We start from the raw sequence: 14,275 nt of genomic DNA, 5'->3' as shown, positions 1-14,275 counted from the left end.
TTCACTTATACATCCTTGACTCCTTAACAAAAAGAACGAGGTTAAAAAGAATGGTTTGGGTGTTGGCTAAACCACAAATGGAAAGCATAATGAAAAAAGAAGCTAAAGCATCAATCCATATGGTTGGATTTACTAAAGGATCAAACATGCAAAGGCGTCCTTACCATTGTCCTCTACTTGAATCATGGTCAAGAAAATGTCATGTATATCACAAATGTTGAGGCCTAAATGAACAATATAATCGGAGACGAATCCAAACCAAATACAACATGCACCAAGGCACCATAAGTAGATTGCATGATTGTTTAACCGATCACAATTCTATGCCAAAAGAGATTCGCTCTGTGCAATTGAGTGCTTTGCTTTACAAAAACTTGAGACCCTTTCAAAGTTCATCCATGTGAAGCTTTGAGTCCTTGATCGCATGGAAAAAATGAAAAATTCACATTTTGGGAATGTTGAGACTTTGATCATGAAAAGAATTCCAATAAGATATTATGCACCCACGTAATACGATGGCATACAATGATGCACTTCATGGACATCCACATTCCACACATCTACCCAGTGTCCAAATGGACATGGACAACTGCACTTTCCATTCATACATTGCACAACTGCATCCAAGTACAGCCAGTAGATGATGCTGAGACCAGTTTGTGTCCAAAGTCCCCAATTTCAACATAATATGCTACATGAAGTCGCATTGCATCGAATCAAATTGCTTTTGCCAACGACTTGCAGAATCAACACATCCTATCGAGTGTCTTTCACATAATAGCAACAAGGGCGCTTGCAATATTACAATTGATCTGCCTTCGAGGCTCAAACCCATATTGCCTAGGATGTAGTCCTGCATCAAAAACACATTTAATTCTGTGAACAAGCATTTTAGCAATCAGCTTGCATAAGCGTTATCAGGCACTCATCAGTGGGTTTCACACCATTACTTCATCAAAGTCACTCCCACAAGGCAGTGTTTCCATCCATCGTTCCAGTAACTGCTGATGTTGCTCTCACACACACACACACACAGTTCTATTGATGTCCACCATTTTCAGATGTACATTCTTCCAAAGCACTCGGGAACACGAATCCGTTAAAAATGGGTGTTTTAGTACAATCGTTTAAACGTACAAAGCAGAGTAAGAAAATGAAGAATTGTAGTACTGGTTTCTAATCAAGAAACAACCTTAATTCTTGTGTTTTTTTTTTCCCTTTCCACAAATTTTTGAGAAAAAACACCCACCAACCTTCAATGAGAGAAACACTCCCTTCCTTCCCAAGGCCACACCATAAGTACATGTGCCAATCAACTCAATAACAAAGAATGCTAAAATCCATCTATCGCCCCTCATGCAGGTCCTCTGAGAAAACCCCAGTTCTTGAAAATGTATCTTGTTCAAGAACGAGACCAGAAAAAGGCCCTGATGAGAAGACAGAAGATGAGGCATCTGACTCAAATATGGCTGAAGTTTGCTGAGCATGTTGTATGCTAGACACACAAGATTTATTTGATGAGCTGATAGGAAGAGTGACGTCCATTGATGTATTCCGCTCCCCACTTGTGGCATATTCAGAGGACCGTTGCACCATCTTCAAGGACTGAACCACCTCTCCCATTGTCGGTCTTTGACTTGCCTCAGGAGCCACACATGCAGCTGCTATAGCTGCTACTTGTGCAAAATCCTCTCTTGGGTACTTGTCATTTAGTCTAGGATCTCCAAGCTCCCACAGCCTTTCCTTATCTCTTAATATAGGCCGGGCCTGCAAATTGTATGAATAAGCCAAATATTCTTTCATCCAGGGAGAATCAATAGGTCATTTTGCACAAAATCTTACCCAAGTTACAAGGTTCTCTTGACCAGAGGGTTGAGACATGTCCACAGGTTTCCTTCCAGAGAGTAGCTCAAGTAGGACAACTCCATAGCTATACACATCGCTTTTCACCAGCAAATGACCTGTCATTGCATATTCAGGTGCTACGTACCTGAAGTAAAATATCAGAATGCTAATGATCAAAATATGTGCAATCTACAATAAAAAACCTGGACATATGGTTCTAAACAGTGACACAAAAAGCAAGATGCACATTAGCAACCCCTATCACGATAGTCTGGATGGCATATATAAACTCTGCAATTTTTCATAGAATTTCAGTATACATGTGCACTCTGCATGTACATGCATACTGCTGGCATAGAATCCCTATCTTACATTGCAAGGTCTAAAGTTTATTTGCCAGTTTTCAACTGCAAAAAAGGCCAAGCTTGGCTCCCAAGAAAGTCACAATGTCATGAGGGTCTAGAAAGAAGTACGCCTCTGTGCATACTTGGTAAAATATTTTTCTCCCCTCCAATGTCAGAAAGATTCATTTGACAAGACTGCCATGCTCAAGAAGGTTGGACATTTTGAAAATTTGCAATTACTAGTTAGCTGTTGGAGTCATTGACCCTTGCTAAGTTCACACAACATGGCCTACACGACTCCAGCACCTTTGCAACAATTTGAAGAGTTAGCTATGGCTATCCATGTAAATTGAAACTTGTTCAAATGACCTTAGTAGCAACACAAAGCAAATGAGTTTTTGTCTCTCATGCTATGTAGTTTTTATGGGCTAATGCTCTTAGTACTCACTATCATGGATCATACATTGCCAAGGAAAGCTATGGTGCTGCCCACTTTCTTTGCTAAGTCATTGCATCCTCCTCCAGTTTCTTGTAAATTTTTACAGATGAGTTAACTTTGAACTGCTTCCAGCTATTGGAGCCAAAACTACAAAGTGAATGCAGATATACCAAAAGCTCAAACCTGGTTTTCTAATCATGTTTGGAAATGTACCAAAAACAAGGCGAACTATTGCAAAACATTATTTACTAAGTTATCCTTTGGAGATGCATAGCAGAGTCTTCTGGACTGACAGAGTGCTAGAGCCAAGAAGCAGCAAAATGCCCTCATCATGCAATGATATATAAGTGCATCCTTAGCCTGGTTGCTTACCCAAATGTCCCCATTACACGAGTGGCAACATAATTAATTTGACCTTCTGGTGCTTGTTTTGCTAGTCCAAAATCAGCAACCTTTGCATGAAAATTGTTCTCGATCAGAATGTTCGATGCTTTAAAGTCTCTGTGGATTACACAAGGCTGAGAATCCTCATGTAGATATGCGAGCCCACGGGCAGCATCCAATGCAATTTTCATTCTAGTGTCCCATTCCAGAGGCTGATGAGTTCCAAGGGGTCCTGTTCAGAAATAGTTTACAAAATATGAGCAAACCTGATAGTATTGTACCCATCGTATAACAAGATATGAACTTAATAGCACTGTATCCCTTGTATAAACAACTTCAATTAGTCAATCACTGCCAAGGTTTTCTAAAAAATCAAAGCCTAGAATACAAACTTATAATTCCAAAACTTGTGGCCTAGGGCTGCTGTTAGAGGGGCCTATGCTGGAAAAACCCCAGTGAGCTTTCAGCCAATTCCCACTAAACTTTTTCTGCAAAAAGAGAACATCAGAAATTTTGTATCAGGCACCTGATCACTTTAAGAGAATGTTCTAATCAAGAACGGTTGCATTTGAAAGGTTTCTAATAATGCCCTAATCACAGGCTTCAGAAATACCCTTTCAATAAAGTGCTGTTAGGTAAGGTTGTGACAGAAGATAAAGAAAAAGTGAAAGATTAAGAAGGTACAGGTCAAGATGGATGGTAACAACCTAAAAAGGTTCTGACATTGAGACAAAGGCCTTTACAATCTTGAAATTGAGACGTGTTTTCTCCCGCTCCAGGCCAAAGTTTTGCTTCTATTGGCAATGCTAGAACTAAGTTATAGGTTGATGCACTTAAGAAAGGATAGCCAAATGTGGATGTGGCTGAGACAGGTCAGCATAGTGGACTTAATGATCAAGATGATCTTGATACCATGGCAGATCTATGACAAGTTTATGCCTCTTTTTGTACGTATCTAAAATGTTTGCACTACTTCCCCAAAAAAACTTGTGGCTAATTATTTACTCAGAAGCATGTTACAAAGAAGTACATGTGCTCAGCACTCTAGCTGGAGTTGTCTGAAAATCAGAAAGCAATCATATACATAACCCTCTCAAGGCAGTCTTGGAAGGGGGGGGAAGCCTTTTTCTTGTTGGGGGTGGATGGTGGTGTGTGTTGGGGTTGGGGGGGTGATGTATCACCACTTGGGGTTGCCTGCCTGCATCATTAAAAACAAGCCATGGCCACCCCAAGTGAGAATGAACTAGTGTCAAAGCTCTTGATGGTGTCGAGAGACACCCGACAATTGATCCCACCGGTCACGGAGTGAGTGGATGATGGATGTCCAGAGTTCTACCAGGGTTGTGTATCCCAAGAGGCTCCTACCACTGAAAATCAACTAGCAACATGCCTTCCAAATGTGCCACCCTATAAGGCTCCCAATGATCTCCATACCTTCAATCATGATGCTATAGGCTTCAATACCTAGGCAAGGCCTCCACACCAACCACAACTTAAATGCCTACCTCAATGATGAAGATGATGTATCATGTCATGCATCTCTACTTCATACACAAGATGGCAGCCCTATCTCACTAACTATGACTCGTGAGCAAAAGGCCCCCTAAGAGATGCACCCCAAGGTAGGTGCCACTAGCACAAAACCAAGACCCTCACTGCCAAATGATCTGAGATGTAAAAATTTGTTGAACCATCTCCTCACAAAGAGTTTGTAGTATCTCAAATTGAAACGATGAGGTAGGAAATCTATGAGGGACCTGCTTTCAAACTTTGTTTGATGACTACACCATTGGTTTAAGCCCAATTCTCTTCTTTCTCAAAAAAGGCTTGAGAGATTCAGGATGCCCTCTCTCTCTGCTTGCCTCACCTGTCCCCAGTCAACAACTGCGTAGATTGTTATTGCCTCTTCCCTGCTTTATCTGCAAAAGCAGACGACTTGGATCGTTTTCTAGGTGAAAGACCTTGGGCCTTGGTGCGACACTCCTTGTCCACATGGCCCAACCTTTAGCAATGTATGCAAAACATATTTTTCTTAGAAATTTGCTGCCAAAGACTCAACTTTCAAATCATCCCCTTCCTCAATGGAAAACTCCTAAAGCTTAAAATCAAGATTGATACGTTGAGTGTGATCTCATGCCGCATAGCGGTCAATGAGATGACTCCAACACTCAGATGCGAGGGGAAAATGCTGTAACTAAGAGTGGAATTTAGAAAGCAACCCTTGCATTAACTCAACATTGGTCATGACATTACAGGCTCTTCATTGATGGATGTGATCAAGGAGAAGCTCTCATTACCAACAACAAGGTCCTAAAGTCCCTAAAATTCAAGCACTTGTGGCATGAAGTTCGACCAAGTGGTGAAATTCGGCCCACTGAAACGAGTCTTATATATGAAGGCATTCTTGGCCGTTGCAATAGAAGCGGTAGTGCTAGGAGATGGAAAAAGTGTGTAAGGGGGTTAGGGTGAATAGGAGAGATAAGGTAGGGAAGTAAAGTACACTTGGGAAGCAATCCCAGAGTACCCACCACGCATACGAGAAGCGTGTATAATGGTTCCAAATGTGGGAATGGGCAGACTCAGTACGGGCATAGTAACTACATGAGGAGCCCATGGTGGAGGGATAGGGATACAAGGAGCAAAGAATGAAAATCCTTGTATAGGAGTGGCCCAAGGAATGTGTGATGACTGTCCATAAGTAGAGGATGGGTATCCCTACGTCTAAAAAGGTCGTGTGGGGGGATTTTGAGTGGTAGGGGATAGTAAGGGGGATGTCCATCACAACCGTCCCAGAGTGTAAATGTGTGAAAAAGTGGAGATATAAGGAAGGTACAGTGTTAAAGGGTAGCATTCCCCCTAACGATGTACTAGGAGGTGTAGTGAATGGAGGGTACATAGATGGTGGGATGGGGAATGAGAAAGTACTAGGAGCAGAGATGGAAGATCCAACCCCTAGTGTGCTTTGAGCGGAAGTGGAGCGTAATCTAAGATTTTGGAATGAAGATGTAAGGAGATTAGAATGTGGAGAGGATAGTGGTGGGATAGAAGGGAGTTAAGAAGTGTGGTTTACTTGCTCGAATGAAACAGATGGTAGAGATATACTTGATGAAGGGTATCTACTTCAAGAGCCTCCTCTATTAAAGTTAACATACTGAAAATCATCTAGATCCTACACAAGAAAAGAAGAAACAAGAGAGGGTTTTAGCTCATACAACTCAGAAGGGTTATACGAACCTGACATAAGGCTTGGTTGAGATGAAGGAGATGGATCACCAAACGTGTTGAATGTCATGGCCTCTTCAAGATCTAAGAGATGGCGAGTCTCACCAATTGATCCAGACGGAGTAGTAGCACTTGTTGGAGTGTAAACCTAATTGTATGTGTTGCACAAGTACTCCTCAAACTCCTCATCTGTAACATGACCAAAATGAGAAGAAGAAGTTGATAAAGATGAAGGTGTTTCTACCTCCTCCTCCAGACCATAATACCTTCTCAAAGCCTCCAAGGATGAAGAAGCTTGATACGACATCATAGGATCCGACGAAGAAGGTGCTTGAGACACTTTGAGTCAGAATCGAGTCGTGCGAGAGTCTCACACAAAGATTAGCCTCCACAATCACCACAAAATACTCTTTAGAAGAGCACCAACTATCATACCATATGAAGATATGCTAGGGTTTGCATTGAAGAAACACGCCATATACGACCACGACTAAAACACAAAGACTCAAACAGTGACAAGCAAAACTCAAACCCTAAACACAAAAGGGAAAATGCAAACGCAAAGCTCAAAACTCAAACACAGAGACAACACAAAAAGAAGAAACTCTGAAGTGAATGAATGGGGTAAATGAAAGTTAGAGTTTACAAAATGCCCAGGGCAAAGCAATGAAGGGTCGTACAATGACGTTCACCGAAGACAGATCCCAAGTACTATAACCTCCAATCAGAGATGAGAGAGTGCTGAATAATGAAGGACAATAGGTTGATCACCAAAACACAACAGTCGAAGGATGAAATCTGGTAAACATAACAGTGTACCACTAGAGAAAGGTTGAAAACTGATCACCCAAGGCAAAGAACTGTCAGGTGACAACATGAGAGGTGTTTGCTGATATAGACAGCCTACTGGACAACAAAAATTAGGTACTACAGTAGTCGCTTGGTCCGAGAGATGGCAACAACTTGTCACTTGGCACCAAATGCTAAAAACGCAAGCTAATCGGGTGCTATGATGACGCAATAGATGAAGACCTCCAAACAATAGGGCGATGGTTGAAAATAAGCCGCCTAGGGCTGGATAGTGATGGGCTGCAATAGATGATGGCTAGATAGCAAATGGTAGGTATCTGATGGCTTAAATCTACACAATAGAGTGAGAAACCTACACAAAAGGATGAGGCCGAATGGTGGGCAAGTTGTCTATTTGTAGATGTTGAAGGGTGTCCCAGAAAATTAGGGTTTTGGGGGGCCACTAAAACTCTCTCGAACAACGCACCAATTTTGTGTTTTTCATTACTTAATTTTGTTTTGGGATTGTTTAAATATGCTAATCAATTGTAAAGCGTGTTTTAGCTCAATACATACTTATCATGGGGGAGATTCTCTCTATAGGTTATTGTATCAATGGGAGATTGGTTTGCATTCCAGGAGCTTCCATAGGATGCTCAAAGACAGAGACTATAAGGGCTCAGGGGAGCTGGAGTTATGATTGAGGCCATGACGAAGAAAGTTCCACTAGATTGGTAGATAGATACATGCACCTCTCATATTTGGATCGGTCTCTTCTCCAAAGGGAACATTCTTTTAGCAATCTTTGTGACTAGTAGAGACAAGATATTTACTTTTATGGTTGAGGAGGATGGCCGCCTCTAGCAAGAGGACCTCGACTAGGCAACATTCATTGGATGCTCTAGACGGTGGATCACTTCGAGAGGAAGTGGCACATTGATCCAGATCCAACCACCTGTCTGGTTGATGGATGGAGATATTGGGCTTACCAAAGGAGTCCTCTACTGAGATTAGAGTGGGATCCAAGAGAGTGGGTGTGGAGGGATCCATTCCTTGATAGACCTTGCAATGTGCCCTTCTTTGGCTACACTACCATGCTAGGGAGAAGAATACATATGAGCAAGATCAAAGCCCAACCAACAGTCTCCCCCCATTGGCACAAAGACGGAATCACATAGGAGTTCTATGTGACTTTTGGAGGAGACTACATGATAACTTCAAGCCTTGGAAGATCTCTCTCTTCTCAAGGCTTGTACCTCATAGCAGCCTAGCAGTTGGCACGTGGTTTGGATATGATAGGGACCCAATAGCATGTGCAGGATGATGCGGCAATCCGATGGAGACACAGAGACATTGCCTCTAGGACTTTCCTAGAGCCCATGAGGTTTGGAGGAGAGGCCTCAGGATGGTATTTCACGGCACAATAGAGACCATGGTGGCTACCTTGGGGCCTATAACATGGATCACACATAGAGGCACAACATGTGGCTATGAGGATGTTTAGGGGACCACTCTTTTCTCATCATTGGACAGCATCTGAGCAAGATTCTCACTACAAATTACTCATAGGCACAATGGACTTAGGGACACTACCACAGATGGAAGTTGATTGCCAATATCATAGATTGGTATATTTGGACTGCAAGATGCAACCACACTATTGACCTTCTGGATGTCTCAATAGCGGAGACTCTATCAAGGATCTGGACAGAGATCATTCACACTCTCCATAGGAGATGGGAGAGGATGCAGGGCAGCTCTAAGAGTGAGAAAGAAAAGAGAGACTTTTCCGCGTACATAGAATTTAGGCATTTTCTTCCATGCTATTCCTCGTATGGTTTGGCATCACAGCCCACCGGATTGGTTGTTCACACAACCATTGTATTTATGATGTACTTAGTTACTCTTCACAAAGTTCCTTGTACTTTGTATTTTACCTCAAGTTATTCGTTGAGGTGTTATCAGTAGCAATTTCTTTTCCTGGAAAAAGAAAAACCAAAACTCTCACCTATATCTTTAGACAACATAAGGAGGAGGTTAGAGGCCCCCTTACATACATAAGAGTCTCGTACCTTAGTTAGGGGCTCTACTATGATTTGAATTACCAACTAGCAGACTAGTTATAGAAATTCTATAACAAGTCTATAACCATTGTGTTTGATAGTCCCTAAGCAAACAGCCATTGAGCATGCATTCTTTATTGTTTTATATTTTTCCTATGTACGCTGACCAACTTAACAATATCAATAAAATAATCATGAAAATGCTGTCACAATTAGGAAATGTTGGTTGCCCCATCTGGTCAGTGTAAATGCGGCCTCCTACCCACTAAAAAAGAAATGAAATGGGCTGGAAAATAACTCAATCAATGTGAACACACCCAAAGCTCACTCGAAAAGAAATGCATGCTCTAAAATAGAGCTGCCTCCTCTATCAAATCGCATGACAGACTGAATGTTAGAGCTCCTAATGTCACCGTCTGCTGACTCAGACTGGGCTCACAGACAGGAGATGACTGTGCAAGACACACGTGACTGCTAACAGTTCAAACTCCTAAATTACTTCTAGTTCAAGGACATTATATCACGAGAGTAAAATAGTTATGTTTTATGACTAAGAAATGTTGTTGATGATGCCAAAATTAGGGCTACATTTTCAGCACAGACTGCTAGGTGGTCAATGATTGTTCAAGCCGCCTAGTTCAAATTTGTTGTGTTAGAAATATGATTAATTAAGTGAAACATGTGGTCGCTGTCACTTGAGGAAGGTTACAAAAGCCAAAGCCTCCTCAAGTGGCAAGGAGATAAGAAGTCCTCTAGTGGCCTACTAATGGAGTGTGTTAAGCTAAAAAGGTGCGCTAAACATTAAACCTTCATTAGCTCATTAACACAAGCCCAAAACTCAAATGCACAAGTGTGCTTCAATATCCCATAAGCAAACCCTGAACTTTGGTTGGTTCACCACTTGGATCCCTATTCCTTTTTCCACCCAGCCAGCCCATAATTATCAACTGTTGCCATGACCATCTGAAGGCTGCCCAAACCTCTGTTTAGTTCTAGCTGCTGTAGCCATATTTCCAGTCCTCTTTTCGACTGCTGCAACCCATGTTTGAGCATTCCCAACCAACTGTTGCCCTGATCATCAAAAGCTGCTGGACTGCTGCATTTTCACCCCCACAGGCTGCCCTACTGCTCTTCGTCATCTGGAGGTGATATACACAGCTGCTCTTCATTAGATCAGGCCACCCAGCCTGCTCTTATTCACTATTGCATGTTACCAGCACCTTTCCAGCTTCACCCAATTGCTGGTCTATTCCTGATGACTATTGATTAGGCCCTACATAGTCAGGTACAATCCATCCAGTCTGTGGATTTAGTATGGTACTGAACATACACAAAAATGTTGGATAAATCTCAATGTTTGTATGGTCATTAAAAAATGCATAGGAAATTAAGGGTTAGGCTAATAAACGTTACTTGTTTTAGCATGAGAGTGGATACCCATGAGATAAAGGATCACAAGGCATTATCCATTCAATACTTACAATTTACAAACCACAAATTTTCAACAATGAGTCACGAACATCACGAAAGGTTGAGACACAATGTAAGTCCAAGACTCTGGTCAAAAGTAATTTCCAAGATCTAATTTCATTTATAAGATTGAAGACAAGTACAATGGATCAAAAAAGGAGCGAACTGCAATGATGAATCATGATTCATGGATCATGGTATGGCAAGTCATGAGTGTCAAGTGACAAGTACAGAAAGTAGTAGATAGAAAAAGAACCTAAAGCCTAAGAGTCAAGGTAAGTTGTGTGGAATGCGAAGGCTTCATGAAGAGGTTAGCCATTGTGATAGGGGTAAAGAATATAGAGATATAGGTAGAGGTAGGGAAAGGGAAAGGAGAGGAGGTAAAGGAAGAGAAAATAGAAATAGAGGTACACATGTGGGACGAGACACAATAGGAAGAGGAGGATGTAGAGGGAAGTGGATGGAGAAGAGAGAAGAGTAGAGGAATTGGTAAGAGAGAGATAGAAGAAGAAGAGATGGTAAGTGAGGTATAGGTAGAGATCAATGAGGGTAAAAAGGAAAATGTCAAAGCTAAAAACCGCTTTCTTTCAACATCGTACCTTTTTTTTTTTTTAAACAAACAAACTAGACAAAAACCGTACGGAGCACACATGTCCAATCAGACTGGATGGATCGTACTATATGGACCTGTCTGTGGACAGAACGCAACCATGAGATTTAGGCTTCCCTAACTGCCCCTTCATCATACGTGCTCAAGCTGCTACATTTTTTAGTTATTTGCATCATCTTAATCTATGTCTCCATCTACAACAGGTCATTTTTGCATTTTCAGCACTTTTCTACATCATTCTCCACTCCAACTGGTAGTCACTGTGCTCGATATCCGTCTCTAGTTGATGATACACTTCAACCCACTCCCACAACAGTCGTCAATTCTTGGTCTACTCTACCTTTGAGCATTGTGTACATCCATCCATTCATTCATTCATTCGCCACAAATTATCTATTCAATTTAATATTCTTCTTTCTTTTTTGCATTTTGCATTTTTATTTGAGTTATTATGTTTTAGTCGTGTTTGTACATTCTATGTTTTCTTATTGCAAAACCCAACATATCTTCACATGGTATCAGAGCTAGTGCTTACTAAAGAGTATCCTACAAGTATTATGAAGACTTGGTTTGTGCAACATACACGAGCAACACGTAACCAATTCACAATGGATGAGACATCTTACTCTTGGAAAACCATTCTGTCTTCTCTTTTTTGTGTTTTGTACTTTTATCTGAGTTATTGTGTTCTAGTCATGTTCATACATTCTATGTTTTCTCAGCACAAACCTTACCATATCTTCACAAAGTATACCACTCAGGGCATGTTGTAAGCAGCTGTGAAACAGCAATCATAATCCAAAGGTACAAGAAGGAATGGTAGGGTGGGGAAACATTAGCATAAAATCAAGGCAACTAAGACGTCGAACTTTGCTAGACTGCACCTTTACAGAGCATAAGATCCAAGTATGAAGCCATGTGGATCCTCATCATGCTAGGTAGCATTCCGACAAAATTATAGTATCACTTGAAAGTTCCTGAGGCTCTGACCTGCTGTATGTTCGCCGTTCAGATATCTCAAAATTTGTTGTCAATGATGGACCTCCCACAAAGTTTGAAACTGCATTTACATGCAGTGAATAATAAAATTTATGGTCATTAAGTTGATAGACAGGGCTATTCTTGTACTCTGCCTCCAGATATTTTGTTCTCAGGGAGCATTAATGTGAGAATTTGAGTGTCTGCATACCTGGAGCAGTGTTTGCCAAGCATTTCTCTTACAGCAGCATTAGTTTAAGGGCTTTGGAGATCAATGTTAACTAGCTAGTTTCAGCATAGTATGTTTATCAAGCATTACCCCTGTTTTAACAATCATGAAGCTATATGAAAGAAATCCTAACTAATGTGGCCATACCAAAGCAGTCTTCAAGTAGAGAAATTGTTTTCATGGACCTGCTATTTAGTACACATCAACTGTGAAATTCAAACAGGATGTTTGTAGCAATGATGTTTAGAAATACCAGTGCTCTCACCATGTAACCATGCCTCAAGGCTTCCATTGGGAATAAGCTCATAGCAGAGAAGATGCTCGGGAGAGTCTTTGCTTGTATAGTAACCAACTAGCTTCACAAGGTTACGGTGATGAAGACGACTGAGCATTTCTATTTCAACTAAAAACTCACGATCACCTTGACTGCCACCCGTGAGTCTTTTGATTGCCACTGCAGTTCCATCTTTCAAAACCCCTTTGTAAACACGGCCAAAACCACCTTCTCCAAGAACACTTGCAGGCTCAAAATTGTTTGTTGCTTGCTTTAGTTCATCGTAAGTAAACAATCTGGTGGTTATTGACTGAGGAATAGACACTGTATTGTATAATGGAGCACCAAAAGGCCTGGAAAGTGCTTTGAAAGCCTCTGAAATGGCAAATGAAAAAGTTAGGGATTTGGGAAACACATAGCTATAACTAGCTCAAATTTATGCTTCATTACAATTACAAGGCTTGCCTAGATATAAACCTTTTCCATATGTTTTCCATATACAAAAACATATAAGTATCAAGGTACTGAAAAAGTGTGTTTGATTACCTTTGGCTGGCATATGTGGACATAAAATTTTATCATACATTCAAAAACAAGAAATGAATAATTAGTCAAAGAGGTCTACAACTTGAGCACTTCTCATACACATTTCAAACAAGAGTACATCCACAAGAACAGAGAGTGTGTCTCGATTTTCAACTTATGTTATGAGCTATAACTTAGAGTGTGAGCTGGTCAAAATCCAAGGGGCAATTAAATTACCTAATTTTTAAATGCCAAACAGATCAAGAACCAAATATTCATAAAACTTAAGCTACAAGATTTTTTTTTAACCCTAGTCTGGGTTCTAACCGTTGAAGCAGCAGAAACACATTTCCCATTTCTGGAAGTAGGCAGGAACAGAAACACAGTTTTTGAGCCAGGAAACGGAGTTCCATACAACTATGGATGCAAATGGTTCTTTACAGTTGCTCGTACTACTATTCCACTTTCATAAATCAATTAAGATGGGATGGTAAAGGATGATTGTCCCACTCCTCCACTCACATACTACTGTTAGCAGTCATGTTTGTCATGCCTTGTCATCTCCTGCCTGTGAGCCTCAATCTGAGTCAGACGAGGACATTAGGAGCTCTGACATGTCTGTCATGTGTTATGATGGGGGAGGCTAGTCACTCTCGACTGGCTGTCTTAGGTTGTGTATTTCTTTTTGGCCTCTTTTAGTGGGCAGCCACTGGCTGCCCGGCCACTTTTTGGTCACTATGGTGGGGCGCCCATTTTAGGGCACTTTTAGGGTTTGTGCCCATTTTAGGGTTTGCGCCCATTTTAGGGTTAGGGTTAGGGTTTGTCCGTTGCCTATTTATTGGCAGCCCCCCTCCCCACTTGATCACTTGTCTTCTTTCAGATTCCGACACTCCTTCTCCCCCGTGGTGGTGCTGCCATCATCATCAGCCTGATCTAGTGCCCTCGCTGACGCTGTGGGCTACGTGCAGGGACTGATCAGTCCATTTCAGTGTATTCAGCATTCATTTCAGTCAGTGCAGATTTCTCTTCCTTATTTTCTGCTTTCTCTCTCTCTCTCCCTCCGTGTTCGTATTTCCTCTTCCGCAGCGCACTCTCACATGGTA

The 14,275-nt window shown here is 41.4% G+C and overlaps 1 protein-coding gene across 4 annotated transcripts in view; it reads right to left on the bottom strand.

Moving 5' to 3' along the window:
* Positions 1 to 328: 328 nt before the first annotated feature.
* Positions 329 to 14,275, bottom strand: part of LOC148041435 (Protein kinase superfamily protein) — a 47,126-nt gene continuing 33,179 nt past the window's right edge. For 2 of the 4 annotated variants that reach the window (XM_087679415.1, XM_087679402.1), the window contains exons 6-9: positions 12,627 to 13,022; positions 3,001 to 3,244; positions 1,843 to 1,990; positions 865 to 1,767 (exon numbers count right to left, since the gene is read on the bottom strand). In XM_087679415.1, the coding sequence (XP_087535541.1) occupies positions 1,345 to 1,767; positions 1,843 to 1,990; positions 3,001 to 3,244; positions 12,627 to 13,022 (1,211 nt within the window). In that variant the 3' untranslated portion in view covers positions 865 to 1,344. The other 2 variants (XR_015691080.1, XM_087679423.1) reach the window with 2 other exon arrangements.

The sequence above is a fragment of the Lygodium microphyllum genome, chromosome 1 (genome assembly GCF_053477565.2).
Source record: "Lygodium microphyllum isolate KBCC chromosome 1, Lygodium_microphyllum_v1.1.10, whole genome shotgun sequence".
Classification (NCBI taxonomy): Eukaryota; Viridiplantae; Streptophyta; class Polypodiopsida; order Schizaeales; family Lygodiaceae; genus Lygodium; species Lygodium microphyllum.
Note: the sequence above shows the minus strand (reverse complement) of the source record. Positions and strands in the feature narration are given on the sequence as shown.